Source organism: Nothoprocta perdicaria, unplaced genomic scaffold (assembly GCF_003342845.1).
Source record: "Nothoprocta perdicaria isolate Ctin4 unplaced genomic scaffold, notPer1 scaffold_27, whole genome shotgun sequence".
Taxonomy (NCBI): Eukaryota; Metazoa; Chordata; class Aves; order Tinamiformes; family Tinamidae; genus Nothoprocta; species Nothoprocta perdicaria.
In genome coordinates, this window is record NW_020455499.1 from 4,160,962 (window position 1) to 4,177,513 (window position 16,552).

General features: G+C 41.9%; 1 protein-coding gene across 1 annotated transcript in view; it reads left to right on the forward strand.

The window, feature by feature from the left end:
• The window catches only part of TMEM163 (transmembrane protein 163), an 83,359-nt gene extending 71,607 nt beyond the window's left edge, over positions 1 to 11,752 (forward strand). Inside the window, exons 6-8 of the mRNA XM_026040891.1 lie at positions 6,281 to 6,392; positions 9,623 to 9,764; positions 10,773 to 11,752. Coding sequence (XP_025896676.1) covers positions 6,281 to 6,392; positions 9,623 to 9,764; positions 10,773 to 10,833 — 315 coding nt within the window. The 3' untranslated portion in view covers positions 10,834 to 11,752. The remainder of the gene's footprint in view (positions 1 to 6,280; positions 6,393 to 9,622; positions 9,765 to 10,772) is intronic.
• The last annotated feature ends 4,800 nt before the right edge of the window (positions 11,753 to 16,552 follow it).

Sequence of the window (16,552 nt, forward strand, 5' to 3'; positions counted from 1 at the left end):
ATGTAAAATGTTGCATTTTGTTTGTACGCTTCCCACATTTTGCAAAGATTTTCCTGTTTATTGAGAAAAAGACTCTCCCAGCAAAACTGAGAGTCACTGTTTTAATTTCACTTGGGGTTGTAAATCAATATCCATTTACTATTCAGTTACTGCTTGCATTTCCCTAGATAATAGTATAACAYATGTAATGTCAATGCAGTTTGGCATTTGTCCTCATTAGTATGGCAAGGGACACTTTTTTGTTCAGGGTAACGAGGCATTCTGCTGTGTTTCTGATTTCCTGCAGCACAAAAAAGGAAAAATATAATCAGTTTGTATATAAAAGATGTGAAGCGTATCGAATGTAGCACCTCCCATTCTTTTATAAATCAAATCACTTATAAGATTAGTCAATTGTATCATGCACTATTGATTGCAATTGAAAAGAGAAGCTGAGGATGGCAATATACAGCTTTTTGTCTCTTTTTTTGCTTATTTAGTTGTTTGCAATAAGTACACTGTATATTTAATATATATTATATATATTTAATATGTATTTAATATATTTAACATTGTCAATAGATGAGTTATAGATCAATAACAATGTAGCAAATAATATGTGATATTATATACACTTACAGATCACATTCTTTTACATGTTGCCCTATATATGTAGGACAAGAAGTATATATAGATATACACACACACACATATATCAACTTGAAATGTAGGTAATTTTATTTGGTAGGTACCTATTACCTATATGTAGGTTATATACWTATATATATTATATATATATATGTTTATATATATAWAAAAATAAAATTACCTACATTTCAAGTTGATATATGTGTACATTATTGTATGTTAGAATATTCAGTCAGTGTCCTGTTTATAATTACTGCAGAAATGTTTTGTATAGTTTGGTGTTTAGCCTTAAACAAATAATGTACCCTAGGTTATACACAGTCTCATAAGAGATGCTTCCAAGACTAGGAGCAAGTACTGTAATAAATTGTGCTTTACAGTACTCTGATAAAATAAAGGAAAATGTGACCAAGGAGCTCTGAAAGTTTTAAGCAGACCCTTTGCTAGAGCCCTWGGCTGGCTTGAGATAATTCTCTGGAGTTTCTGGGCCACCATGTCCCCAGCGAGCAGCATTCACAGGACTGCGCCTTTGTTGGTTATTCCTTGAGCAGTGTTCTCCTCGCTGGCATTGCTCTGTCACAGCACTTCAGCCCTACAGATACAAGCTTAGACGTTCACAAGATTTTTTKTGTGTGTGCTAATAATAGATCTCTGTATCTCCATGTGAAGAGAACGTATCTCCTACTTGAGTCAGACACTGGGCTGTCGGTTTTGTTTTCTGACAGTGAAAAGCAATTAAAACTCTTGTCCCTTTTGAAGTTAGGTGGTGACTCTCTGGCTTCCTAGAAGCTCCCTCTAGACAGATTCCATGAACTATTTATTACGTGGAGAAAATGTGAYGGAGATTTGGATTTTTTTTATATGTGTTTGTATTAGAAACATCCCTTTTTATCTACAGACCCAATCCTCTGGAGAAAGAGGAGGAAAACCAGCCTTTCTGCTCGTCTAACATGCTTCTTAGAGTGATGACTTAGTGGTGCAATAGCCAGTGATCCCAGATAAAGATAAATGAGTTTCTGAGAGACCTGGTGAGCACGAGGCTGTGGACGAGAAGGGGAAGAGGCTATGGGGAGCAGAGGGGGAAGCCTGGCCACCAACACGGTGGTCACYGACAAGCTCCATGTTGGGGATGGGAACCCTGAAGGAGGGTCCTCATCAGGACCTGTGATGGATTGTGGATTATAAAGATGGGCAAAATTAATATGTGACAGCACAAACTATGTACAGTTTGGGCTAGTCACATCATTGCTTTTGCCAGTAGCTCTGGTAGTGTTCTGAAAATGCATCCCTGCCTCCTCAGTCAAGGTGTTTAGTTTTATTTTATCCCTTCTTTCCTGGGCTAAAGTCAGCAGAGATCTGCTACTCTACCATGGAACACTTTCCTGTCTGGGATGAGAAAAGGTGGTGCCTGTAATTCTCAGCTCCTGAGAGGGGGAGTAGGTGCTGCAGCTTTTTGCAAGTTTGAACAGAGAAAGCTAAGGAAAGGGAAAAGATGCAAAAAGAAGCCTGCAGCTGCTAGGGAGCAGGGACCTCCAAGGTCCCTTTCACTGACCAAGGGAAAAAAGGCTTATTTTGGGATCCCCATAGATTAAACTGCCAGGAAGGGGAAGAGAGGATACAACATAAAGTGAAATGGTAGTATTTTTGCATCTCAAAACTAGGAATGAAACAAAAAAAACCAAAGTGTGGGGGGGAAAAAAAGGAATGTTGTAGAAATAGATTAAAAAATCAGGACAAAATATTAGGGAGAATTAGAAGGATTCTAAGACTAGTAACACAAATAGGCTAAAGTTTAGTTATTAGGCTGGGTTTTATATTAAAATATCTCCACCTGCTAATCCAGGTAGTGAAGTATCCTCTGAGGCTTTTCTTTCGGCTTCTCTATTAAATCCAGAAGAAATCAAAATCACAAACTTACTAACAAATTTTCCTTATGCAAGTAAGATCACTGCTATTTCTGGTGAGATCACTGAAAGCAGGGGACAGAGGATGTCGCTTTTTCAAAGACGCTCGTTCACTGAGGTGGCCATTGCATTTGGATAAAATGTGAGGTGGCTGCCTTCTGCCTTTGATTTATTCTTTCTGTAAGACCTAGTAAAAGACCTGCAGTGTTTCTTCATCGTAAGAAAGCTTTTGGGGGGGGGCAAACCTGTACAGCATAAAATCTTGCATAAAATAAATATTAAACTGGGACATTGCAGCTGTCAGTGGTGTGTAATGAGATGGCAGTCCAGAATGAGAATCTACCTACCTTTATATGCAGTGTTGTTTAATACATGAAGCTCTCTCTTAAGAGATAGATGTGTCCATTAATTAAGGTCTCACATACAGTATAGTAGTAAGGAGGGAATATGATTAAAAGAAATGGAAAAGGAAAGAGCTTTATATACCACACTGCTAAGCCTTTATCATATGGAAATGATCAGAATTTAAAATTTTATCATCTGTCACAATTTGCTGCTGTAATTAAAATAACACCACGAATATATAGAGGGAGTCTGGCTAGATTTGCCTCGTTCTCTTAATGACTGTCAGATGCTAAGGCAAGGGGTACAAAGAGGCCAGGACTGAGGGAAGGTCCTGAGGGAGCTGGTGCCAGATGGTCAGGCTTACTTTATTAATTTAGTTCTCCATTATGGCTTCTCTTTTCTTCATTTCTTGAAAGGATGAGTTGTTATAATGGGAATCAGTTCACAGCTGCAGCGGGCCATGTTTAACTCTTGGGTCCCTGCACTGCTGCAAGGGACGTGTGTGGGTCACAGGGGCCGTCACCTGCCACCAGCCCCGTGAGGCCTCTGCTCACGCTCCCTATGCTTAAAACCCCTGGTCTTAAAGCCCTTCGTGCCATGGCTCTGAAAGACTTGGGCTGATTTTCCTTTCTTTTCTGCCTCGTGTACCAGAAATAGCCCAGGAGGTGCTGCCCAGGCCCCCAGCCTTGTGTGCAGCAGGTCACCCCGAGCGTGTTTTGAGCTCCTCACGTTCATCTACCTCCGTGTTAGCAGCGAGGGCCCGACTCTCCTGCCAGCTCTCAGCGCTCTGGGCATCCAGGGAGGGTAGRGAAGTCTGGGGAAACAGAATTTCAAAGAGGATTTTTTTCTCTCTCTCTAGTTGTAGCTTCTCAGCTCGGGTGCTCCCTTTCTTAAGCATCTGCTGCCGCCCGGCGGCTGCTGCTCTAACTGCTCGGCCCCTGTGACAATTTGTATACTGTTAGATTTAAATAATATTTAGATTTAGGAGGTTAGATGGCCAATAAAAAAAGCACCTTCTGCAAAAAATCTACATAGTGTAGAACAAACTTGTAGGGGAGGGTGTGTGTATTAAGAGCTTTAAAAAAATTTTTTTCCACCATTTGTATATCCTTTGTGCCTTATCAAGTGTTTTGCTTTATCAGCCATTCACTGRAGTAATATTACTGATTCTGTTCTCTGGTGTAATGAGAAAAAGATAGATTGTGAAGAATTTTTGGTTCCTGAAACCTCCCTGAAAAAAATCCTGTTGGTTAGTTCACTTTTTGAGTTTATTTAGAAAACTGTCCTGCATTTGTGATGTTCTTGCATCCTCCTAACCCACCTGGCCTAGCTGTGATAGAAACAGCAGAGCTGGCGCAAACAGCAAGCTGCATTTCTAGGTATCGTGAGTTTGGTAACACGTAGAGAAACCAAAGCAAATTCACCCCAAAAGCTATGGCTTTCACGAGATAAACAGGAACAGCAGCTCAGTTTATGTGTAAAATRTAGGATATAATCTTTTAGTGTAATAGAGGGTCTAAGATGCAAAATTTTAAAGATTAGTTTTTGAACAACTATATTTGCAAATTCCTTCAACTTGGGATTGTTAGGATATTTTTCAGGTTACGTGACTATTTTTTTGCAGTCTCATCTCCAGTGGCTCTGAGTGTAGAGAAAAATTGCCTTTTGTCAGCCCAAGGTTGAAAATAAAATCAATTTTGATGTCAGAGTAATTTATGCAGTTTTTTCTCTGGATAGAGAAGAGGTTGGGAGGCCTGGGAGCCAGCAGTGAGTGTGGGGGTTCTGCGAGAAGTAGCACATCCCTTCTGGAGGGACAGCCCTCAACTGCCTGCCTATAAATTAGTGTGAATCAATCAGAAGCATRAATTGGACCAGAATCCCAAGTATAAAGCGCTTTTTTGCAAAGTTCATCCGGACTTCTGGARCTTCATTTCATTTCACATCTCCTGAAAGCTCCCAGCTTTCATGAGACCAAAGCAGGTGAGCAGCTTGTCTTATCCTAGCATTGCAGATACTTTCCAGTCATTTTGTTGGAATAATTCTACAAGTATTTTTATCCTACCTATACCCTGTGTCTTTACTTCTTTGTTCTACTGCTTCAACTCTATTTTTTCCCCTTTGGTGTATATTTATCTTAATGTAGAGTATTAGAAGAATGCACTCGTGAATGAGAGATAGTAAAGTAGATAATATGATAGAAAAAAATGACAAGGAAATATATGCTAAATGCTTTATTTAGTTATGAGAATACATCACACGAGTAATTTAATCCCAGTATGTTCTCAAGCAGCCTTAAAACCTCCCCACTTTTTCTTTTTCTCTTTTATTTGTTATTTATTTATTTATTTTAACTACTTTGGGTATTGGTGGTTTCTACTACTAAAGTAATGAAAATGGATGGGGCTGATGATGAATCATTGTGACAGTGTTTACTATCAGCAGGGATTTTTGCCAGAATATTTTAATCAGTAACAGCATCCCAGTGGCACTGGCCCACTTAGACCTGTAGATAAAATAATCATACTGGCGCTTTCCTTTATTTGTACTGAAGTTGCAACAGCTTAAATTAAAGCATCTATTAAGAGTAATAAATGAATCCATTCCAAAGCTGTGTGTGAGGCTGAAGGCAGCACGGCAGCRCTAGCGTGGCTCTCTCCAAGTGGCCCATGGGATCGCACACGTCGGAGTGGGCACAAGGCATAGAGAATCCCCTGACGTCCTTCCTTTCATAGGAGGGCACCTTTCTGTCCCACCGCCACCACCAGCCACTTGGAGAGCAGGTTTGTTAAGCAGTAACTGAATGCTCTTAATGACCTCGCACAGCCACGGGAGCCACGGGGATGTTTCTGTAGGCGTGAAGTGAAACAATTTGTGGAAAATCTATTTGCTAAGATATATACTTTGGTTTTGGACATGGGTAGTGCATTCTTACAGGTGTAGCTTAGGCTGGATTTTACCCTAGGAAAGAGGAAAACCAAACAAAATGGAGCCAAGTGCAGACTCAGAATCACTATTAAAGTATTAGTTCCCTCCCCAAGGAAAGGTAACTGACTTGCTGCTCTCAATCCTTTATCCTGCATTACTGCGGTCAGGGACTTCACTGATAATGACATTAGATACTAGGTTATTAGATAGCTTGCAATGAGCCTGTCGAATCTTCAAATTCTGAGGAGTTTGTGTCAGTTCAAAATTTGTTTTTTGAAACCATCATTAATTATGTTTGCAAAAGCAATTTCAGACAGCAAAATAACTTATACTGCTGTGGAAGTGGTAACTCAGGAGGTCTTTTACTCAGATTGCATATTTGAGTGTTACCAGTAATTGCATTATAACTGTACTATTGGGCATTTAATATGTAGGGCAGAATCATAAACTGTACTAATATCTGCCTTCATTTCTTTCAGGATGATTTTCTTTATAGTGTCTCCGTTTTAAGTGGAATCCTTTGCACTGTCTTGGCAGTGATCAAGTTTATGCTGGGAAAGGTCCTTACAAGCAGAGCACTGATAACTGATGGTGAGTCTGAAGATGATCCTATTCCATTTACAGTCTCCAAGTGAATACTGCAAACACAGAGGAGCCTGTGAGTCTTGAATGAGGGCAAATGTGGGAGAGCGTTGAGATAAAAAGGTCACTGGGAAACAGAAAAGAAAACCCCAGAACACTCTGTGGTACCAATAGCATCTTGCAAGGTACATCAGCAAATCTGTGTGTCTGATGGAAGTCAAACAGTGAATGGGTAGATAGAAAGCAATTATAGAGACGGAGTTAGATAGAGCACGTAACAAATAAGGTTTGGGTTTGACAGAGAGATTAGACAGATTAGATTTGACAGCGATTAGATGGCAGAGGAAGAATATGGCACTAAGTTTCACAGCTTTGGTTTGCTCATATCTGTCCTTATTGCCAGCATTCAGAAAACAAATTCATCCCAAGGCTGTTACAGAAAATGCCCTCCTGTCTTGAGCCGGAGTCACAGGCAGTGTTTCTGCACAGCTGCTCCAGGTGTAGCGTGCCACTTAGTGCTTCCCAGTCACCGCAGTGGAGCTGGGGCAATATTGCATCTGCAAGCAAAGCCTTTGCCTGCCTGTTGTCACACGCTCCTCTGGCCCCAACGCGGACTGCTGGGTGGGCATCTCCCCCACTGCTGCTTCTGCTGTGTTCATTCAGGGGCGTAGAAAACAAACTAGTTGTTTTTAAAGGTGTGTTCAGAGACTCTTTTTACTGGCAGGGCTAAAGCTTGTAATCCCTCAGAGAGCCACAGGGATCTACTCTATGGCAGGTGAATCCACAGCCATGGCTGAGACTTCACAGCAGCCTACAAATCACTGTCAGGTTTTATCTGCAAGCAGGAGGCAGTTTGAGATGCTCTGCACACATACACAGCAGGATGTTAATGATTCATGGATTGTGATACATAAATTATTTTGCTGCACTACAGATTTACTTTAAGGACCCTAAATTTTCAGCTTACTCTAGAAGTRCATACAATTGTTTTATATTAGGTATTCTAAACCTACCCAATTTATTTTTGTTTGAGGTGTAATAATACATATTAAGCTTCATGAGTATTTATATTTTAACTATGGTCAACTATGTTGACCGTTTCAGAAAAATTTCTAAGCAGACAACCCATTAACCATCTGYTCAAAAAATGTAGCTTGTTTTTAAACAGATCAGCTTTTTTTCAGACAAAATATTAGCTAAAAAATTCCTGAATAGCTCTAGTTGAATTGGTCTCCAGCGTGACAGAGAAATCTCTAACCCTATAATTACATCCTTGAGCTAATTATATTGCTTCTGATCTGCAGATTGCTCATCCCTTGATTAAAAGAATTAGAGAATAAAATATACAATTACTTTGGGCTATTTTTTTCCCTCTATTTTCTCTCTTATAGAGCTCTTTTAGAAAATGTAGGAGGCTGTTACTACCAGCTATAGTTAAATTAACTTCTTTCACAAAATATATTTATATATGTACTTAGTTTATTAACAATCAGCAGGAGACAATGTGATTCAGCAGCAGCTAAGACATAGGTTTAGCACTCCCTTCCATAACTGGTTTTAGTCATTTTCTTTTTTCTAATAAATTGCCTCCTGCTATCACTTGCTTTAGACTAACAAGCTGTTTGGAGTAACAAGAATATACAATCCTTTTCCTGGAAAACAGTGTTATTTTCATAACAGCAAATTCTCTCTCATATATGTCAACCCCATTAAGGTTATTCTTTTAGAACCATTTTGCTTTACAGTAGAGTTTGCCAATTGCTCTTTAAAGTCTGAATTTGTTAATTGCAAAAAGTTATTGATCAAGTTTGCGTGCAGCAAAAGCTCATGACCTTTTTGGATGACAAAGCCAGCGATTTCGTATCTTGAATTATGTAACATCTCAGAGGACACTTACACAATGTCAACCAGCTTTTCTGTAGGTTTAGGTACCTTTGTCTCCKTCCTAAACTGAGCCACCAGTCTTTTCCTGTTCTAGCCTTATGGGGGCTTTAGCCTTAATACCTGCAGCTATTAGATAGCTTCCTGCCGTATCAGCAAGGAAAGGTTTGACTGACAGTTAGGAAGAGAAAGTCACATCCTTTATAAGATGCTTTTTGGAACCAGCAGCCAGTAATGGCAGGAAAATATATTTCTTTCCTTGTACAAATCATGCTTACATATTCTGACATAAGCTGGAACATATTTACATGGGAAGTAATGCTGGTATGAGTTTTAAATTTATATCTGATTTATTCCATAGATGCATATCGGTAATATAAGCACTATATTGCTTAGGGGAAAAAAGAATCAGGCTCTTCCAGAATGAGAGTGGTCAGATGCCTCTTTTGGTTTAACTGTGATGATACAATAAATTTAAATGTAAAGCCTTATGGGCTTTTACATCTGTGCTTGATGCCTCTGTTGGTTTAACTGTGATGATACAATAAATTTAAATGTAAAGCCTTATGGGCAAAGCCTATTTCCACTCATGGTGGAGCTGTGACACTGATTGTAGGATATGCTACCCATGTACAAAGAGCAGGTCCTCTGTGTGGAGCTGGAAGCCTGAAGCCTTTGTAGGCCCCATTTTGCCATGGGCTTGTTAAGTGCCATGTTCTCTCCTGTGCCAGGCTTTCCTTTGCATTTAAATACCTACAGACAGGACTCTGGTGAATCTTAACAATTACAATTTCAAAAAGTGAACTGGAAATAGGAACAAGCAGGAACAGGAAAACTCGGAGCCTCTGTAAGTTTCCTTGAGCMACAGTGCTCACCACCAAACAAGAATAAGCTTTTCCGGCTGTTTTCCCTCTTTGGTACAGCAGAACAGGGCTAAGCCAGGTAGGTTCTTGTCTTTTTTGTTATCCAGTTTCTTGGTGCTCTGACTGAAGGGTCCAAACTGCCTCTGCTGGTGCACAAGGAAGGAAATAAAGTGTGTCTTAGAGTGTGTTGAAGGGCTAGGGAGGGCTTTCTTACGAATCATGGTCAGACACCAAGTAGTCCTAAGTGCGAGTTGTRCAGGTGCAGCCCCGCACGGAGCAGCCCGGGGAGCAGCCGCACGGCTCCCGCTGCTGCCTGCAGCCCGGTGGCACACGGGCCATGCTGGCGGCCACCAAACATGTCCTGGGCCCACTCCAGGGGCCGTGCTGTGGTAACAGGGTTCTCCCTAGGGATTTCCTCTTTGTAGGTGGGATGATTCTGGCAACTTAAGGAAGATTTGGTTCTTTTTTTTTTTTTTTTTTTTTTTCCCCTTCTAGGTTTCAACTCTCTTGTAGGTGGAATAATGGGATTTTCCATCCTTCTTAGTGCAGAAGTTTTTAAGCACAATTCTTCTGTCTGGTTTCTGGATGGCAGTATAGGAGTATTAATCGGACTCACAATATTTGCCTATGGAATCAAGTGAGTATTTTCTTATTTTTTCCTCTGTTAGCAAAACACAAACATACTTGTGCATTCATTCAGAGGCAACAGTGTTAATTTGTCTTATTTGTGAATGGGAGCAGTGAAACTTCCAAATGACAGGCATCCATCTGTGCATATATTCCATATTCATGCTATATATGCACATACTTTTCCAAGTTCACTACTGTACCAAAGTTTTGCAGCTCATTAGTTACTGACTATAGTGTGTCCTAAATCTGTTTAAAAATACTGTTATATCAAAAGAGAGGACAGATGGCTAATTTCAAYGATGGGGAAATAGAAATTTTAGATATTTTGGAACAATAGAAAAAAAGCAGTAGTTTAAGAACAGAGATCTTTCTTGTAGCTCTTCTGTATTTGTTTTTATTGTATCTTCTGCTTATATCAAATATGCTGCAGATGAGCTGCATTTTAATATAATAAGCCATYGCTCTTAAAGGCTTATAGCTCCAGTAAAATCAGTTCCTGGATGTATCTATACTCCCCAACAATACTGAAGCACAGTGTGTGGAAAAGGACTGTCYGTATCACCTCAGTGGTAAAAAGAAAGTGGAATCATTTCCACTTGCACACATTAATTTTGGAATTCTGTTAAGACTAAGTAAAATATTTTTGCTTTTGAAATACTTAAAAAAGTTACTATAAATCTAGAATGGATTTTTTCCATGAGGGTTTTATGGCAAATTTTAAGCACTGTCCTTTTCAAAGAAACTGCTTATTACAGATAAGATGCCTGAGTTTTAACAGCTTGACAGCGAATGGTCCCCTAGTCCTAATGTATGRCAGCATCGGGCTGCAGTGTTCCTGCTGATTTTTAAGGGAGTAGCAAGATGACTTCCTAATTTGTAACATCACTTCCACACATTTCATTATTGCCCAGATTTCATTCAGCTACCTGGAATGGAATCTAAACAGGTTCAGAGAGCCCAATTTTACATCTTTATTTAACTGTTCTGCCTAATTGCTCTCGTGCTTCCTCCACAGGTTGCTTATTGATATGGTGCCCCGCGTAAGGCAAACACGCCACTATGAAATGTTTGAATGAAGATCACAGCCTCGTCTCTGTAAGGACTGTGAAACTACAGCACCATACATTTTGGCAAGTGGTGCCAATGGTATTTTACTAAATATGCAGTTTCCCGTGGTCTGTTTTTGTTAAAGTTTGTTTTAATGGGAGATCTCTCTGTAAAACTGGCATATGTGCACACTGCTTGCAATTCAGCAAAACAGCAGCCTTTTTTCCAAGTATGCTATTGATTCCTGTGGCAGTAGAGAACATGCAGTCTGCAGTTTTAAGCCAGCAGCCATGCCGTGTGCTCCCGAGTGCAAGTGTTCTTCATGGTGTGATAAGCGTGTGGGTAAAGAAGTGCAAGTTTCAGATCTTTTTTTTYCCCTAGCCTGTATTTTTTAAACACATGCTGTAGCAGAAGTACAGTCCTTGCTCATCTCTTTGGCTAACAGTCTCCTATATAGAGTATGCCAGAGTATCCTATAGAGACACCACAAGCAGTGTGGCTTAAAGCACTGAACTAGCTACTTCTCTCCCCCTTTTAAACAGACCTACAGAATAAGCACTAAAGACTTTTTTTGTGATGAGAGAGACAATTCATTTAAATCCTAAATTACCTGACACCATTCCTCTTTAATTGAAATCCTGTTTTTCTTTCCTTACAAGACACTGTTCATTGCTTTGCATGGACCAAAAAAGCACACACAGTGCTCCTGTACAGACCAAAGCCAAAAAGACGTGCAAGGAAGAGGAGCTGCTCGAGGCGGATTCCCATCCTCTGTTACACTAGGCACAGCTGTATCGGCGTGCGTGACTTTGTGGTTGCTCTGTAGTMTGATGATGGCACAGCAGTGGCTCAACCTGGTGGTGAGATATAGGTCTATTTATTAGATTTAGATTGTTCTATATAATGTTGCTCACCTTCCATCACACATCGTATGTATTACTTAGTGCAGGTTAAATTATCAAAGAATCATGATGTATAATCAATAAAACTGGTATCTATTTTATACAGTACCTGTAAGTAATGTTTGAAAACTATTTCCAGAATGTATCATAGAACAAAGTCTTCCTGTATAGCAGCCTATTAAACTAGTTTCTCTGGCCATTGCCATTCCCTCTGTATTTTATATATTCCAGGTTGGCTTTCATAGGTTAGAGCCAGTGTTGTGATAAGCAGAAGCAACAAGTGGAGGAAAAATAGCAGGCAGTCAATTGTAGAAATTGAAATACTACCATGGTAAGTAGTCTAGTAGCTAGAAATCTCCCTTTCTAGCTATACTAGAATAGATGACAGACTAGAGTAGATGTAAAAATGAATGCACGGATTGATTGATGCTTAGTGTTATCTAAAATTGTATTTCTTATCTTACCTGTCACTTCATTTCTCAGGCAGATCTTCGAGATCATTATTAAAAGCAAGCTCCAAATGACACATGTAGGGAAAGACTATGCAGGGGTTTCAGACAGGATCTATGAGCTGCRCTGTACTTGGGAAAGTTTTACTCACTTCCTCTTGAATCATAGAATGGAAATCTCTTCACTGAAAAAATGAGCTCTACGCTGCTRCTATAGTTAGTTTACCTATATTTTAGCTCAGTTAAGTTTGCATAAACTTGTAATAACTTCTTAACATACTGTAACTTTATAAGATAAGTACTGTGAGTACTTGGGTGCTTGCTGGCACGAGAGCGTTGAAGAGCATCATGTCACCCGGGGATGAGATGAAAAGCAGCACTGTGCTTGACAAGCTGAAGGGGATACCTTGTAACTTAGTGAATGCAGCAAGGACTCTGGAAAGGCCACTGGTCTCTGGTTAAAAAGTGGACACTGCCCTCATCACAGGTGACGTCCAACTAAAATCCAAAACAAAACCTTCACTTCCAAAAGTTTTCTTYACTGCACGACTTCTTAATTTGTTACACTTTGGCACAATGCTGGTATTTTCCCATTATGCTGCTGCTTTAACTCCAAGTTCCCTGAAGAGATGCATRGAGACATTTCTCTGCTGATAAACTAGCACTTGTCAAGCATCAGTATTTTGTGAACAGAACCAGAGTCTAAAAATAGCTATATTCTGCATTTCATTTTGTTATTATTAGCACTGTTTATCCTTTTCTGCCTCTCCAGGGGCTTTATTATTTCTCCAGGCCCCTGYTAAGTGCAAAGTGCTAGTGCTAAGAACAACTCTAGGGAAATACTGGAAGTGCTGCTCTTTRCCACTCACTCCAACAGGCTGTTTCTAACAGTGGCCAGTGCAGCTGCTTCAGAAAAGAATTGAGAGGGTAAAATTGGCTGTCACAAGACACTTAACTACCAATGTAGCCCTCATGGTGCAGAAGCCATGGGCCTTCGTAGTACCTAGGGCATGCAAAATAACAGCCAGCTCAAATGGAAGCAATACTGTTAAATAGCCCTTGTCATAAACAGGAGCACAGGGACACAGAATAGCCATTTCTGGCATCATTTATTTGCAGGGCAACATGTGGCGGTCCTAAGTCATGGAGGAAAATTTAATAATACCGTAAAGCGAGTGTTTGTGCCGGTTTTGGCAATACATTTTTTTTTTTTTTCCTTAGAGTCAAAGCTCAACTCAAGCAGTGCCTTCACTGTCCCTTTTCTTTGGACGTCTCTGAGGTGGCAGTGAYGATCGCAGCAGGCTGCAGCTCCAGCAGCAGAGGTAGGCACTGGAGCTCTCAGAGCAGAGCTTCTCCTTGGATACAGAGCTGTCAGGGCAGCCTCACCTCGAGGCTGTAGGGCCAGACACCCGTGTTCTGCTCACAGCACCTTTTCTTCATCAGCAAAGGGTGCTCAGGTCTGTGTGTGTTGCAGCCAGTGCCCTCAAGCGGTGCCGCGGCCGAGCGCAGGCGGGCCCGGCGCGCAGCGGTGCCTGCGCAGGAGCAGCGCCCACAGCCACATTCCTGCGGCCTGGCCCGTGGGCCCAGCGCCTACGCAGCTGCAGAACAGCCCAACAGCAGCCTAGCAAGGCCTGTTTGCTCCCGTGTTTGGGAGCTAGCTGTTTTTGTTTTCCTTGCAGCCACAAGAGCAGGATTTGAGGAACCACTTCTGCAATTCTTGAGTGTCACCCACTTGGTGCTACCGCTTTCCCCCTCTGGGCTGTGGGCACTTGTGGAGCACATGGCACAAGAAAAACGAGTGTAGAGCAGGCCCAGGAATGGGCACCAACCAGAACAATCAAGTGTAGGAAACCTGAAAGGAGAAGCTTTGCAGACCCTCCCATAAAGGCTGCTACTTTGCCCATTACTTGGAAAACAAATTTTAAAAAATCCTGTTTTGTTTGGTAACACTTGCCACCAATGCCAGCATTTTTCTGAACCTGAGTGTTTAAAAGCCAACACCTTAGAGAGGTGTCGCAGCTCGCCTCAGCCAGCCGTGATGCTTAGGGGTGCAGTGACAAGCTGCAGCCACCTTTCGGGATGGGGGAGTCTGATCGACTGGCTGGCAGGCAGAGTCCAAGTGTGCGGCGCTGCCCGGGGCTGGTCACAGTGAATCCTCCCACGCGCAGGGTGAGTACAGAGCTAGGACGGGGTAGACCTGACTTAGTCCTGGCCTTTACCTCAGAGGTCGGCTGGGCTGGTTACTGGAAGCAGCAGCCCTTGCTGCTGACACGCCAGAGGTTCTTACCTTGCTACATTTTCTTTAGAAACAGTGGGGTTTAACCACCTTTGTCCACCAGTTTTTGTTTTGGCTTTATCACAGATGTGCCTGAGGCAGAGCCTTGGGGTCAGTCGCCAGCACAAGCCTGGGCATTACAGACCTCTGAAGGGAAGGCTCCACAGAAGAGAACAGGGCACATGTGAGCCGGTCAGAGCTGGAGCCTGCTCAGTGCAGACAGCATCTGATTTTTTTTTTTTTTTTTTTTTGGCAGTTAAGATTTAGTACATTTAAGTAAAATGCATTACTCATAATCAGTAAAATAATAAAGTGCAGACAAAGGTCGCCCTAAAGAGGCACCACCAAGAAGGCAGCCGGGCTGCTGCCCATAGCGCAGGGAGTCGGTGGCTCGAGGGAGGCTCCTGAGAGCAGCACGAAGCCGTCGCGACCACGTGGAGCCCTCGGCGGCCCTCCTGCCACGTGGAGATGGACAGAAACTGCTCTCTGTGGGTGAGAGTTGGAGTACTCTAGATTCAAACTGCCCCAATGATTTTCTTTCCAATACAGCTGCATGCTGTGTACCTTCTTTATTCCAAGTTCCTGTACATTTTTTTTCCCATTATGTGGCTGCAGCACAGCCCACGTGTGACTTCAGCTGCTCCGCAGTGCACAGGATTCTCCTTACAGTGGCAAAGCTGCACACCAGTGAGGGGCACAGAACTGAAGGAAAACATTTCCAAAACTGACCAGAACAAAGGACCGAAAGAGCAGGATCCCCTAGTAATTCATTCTGATGCTGGAAAACACAGTTCTCTTAACTACTTTTCTACCCATTTTAATCTGAGGTAAAGTATGGCAAAGAAACTTCCATAAAAGGGGTGTGCGCTGAGGAATATTCACATACTTTGTTTCACTGCAAAGGAAATAAAAGCCTCTTTGAGTAGCACAGGCAGAACCCAGGCAAATCCACCCTCAGGTGATTCCCAGTGTGCTGCTCTCCTAATGCAGCTAGTGAATACAGCGTGCAGGGGGACATCCACAACCCCGTGACAATCCCTCTCCTCACCTGCAGACCTGTTGCATTCCTACTTTGACAATTTTAGTTTATTTAGACCCTGACTAGCATGGTGTATCATTAATGCGAATGGAAAAGAAAAAGCCCAAGTAGGTATTTACTGATTTCTATACTATTCAGATTTTCTGTTACTCACTTTTGTACAACCTTGGAAAAAGGTGTTAGCAGCTACAAAATAACCAATTGCTTCTCTCCCATGTAGCACTGAAAAGGATAGTGTGAATGTCACAGACGGATGTTTTTATAACAGGTTAAAACCCAGGCCTTTAACAACCCCTTCTAATGGACAATTTTGCTGCCACCTGGATGGCTCTGTTGCTTTTGGACACCTCCACCAAACCTGTCAACATTCATGGTGGATGCTGACAATGAGGGGCCTATTCCTCAATCTCAGCGGGGTTAAGCAAGACCAGTGTGGCCAGAAACTGCCTTTAGCAGAGCAGGTGCAATGGCAAGGTGCAAGTTTGGTGCAAGATTTCACTTCATACGTATTTATCATGATCTGCTTTGTAGATACCTGTACTTCCAACTCCCAATTAAACGTGGCACCTCTCAGGTGCCCTGGCTTCACGCAGCAGCCCCTTCAAGGCACAAGGCTCTGGTGCCTGGATTCGGCAGCTCCAGGTTCGGCGCCCGGAGCGCTAGGGGCAGCAAGGCGGGCGCGGGACCCAGAGTCTCCCCTCTCCTTCCACATGAGGACATTTCATAAACATGTGAGCACTTGACATTTAAACTTGGCTCTTGAAAGAGAACACTCCTTAAAGCTCCTGTTTTGACATGGCATGGCTTTATTTTGGAATACATGCTGTGTTGTGCTGGTAAGGCTGGTATAGCAGTGTCTCATTGAGCAATTCCAGTGTCTGGCCTGTGTGTAAAGAACTCAAGAATTCCTAACTAATTCCTAATGCTAATTGCTGTGGCCAAATTGTCCACCTAAAATGATGCTTGACATTTGCCCCATTTATGTTTTGTTACCTGTTTTTCACAGACTGAAAGAGCTAGTTTTTCAACCATTAAGTCAGCATGACCCACCTGCATTAAAAAAAAAACAAAGAAACACCACTT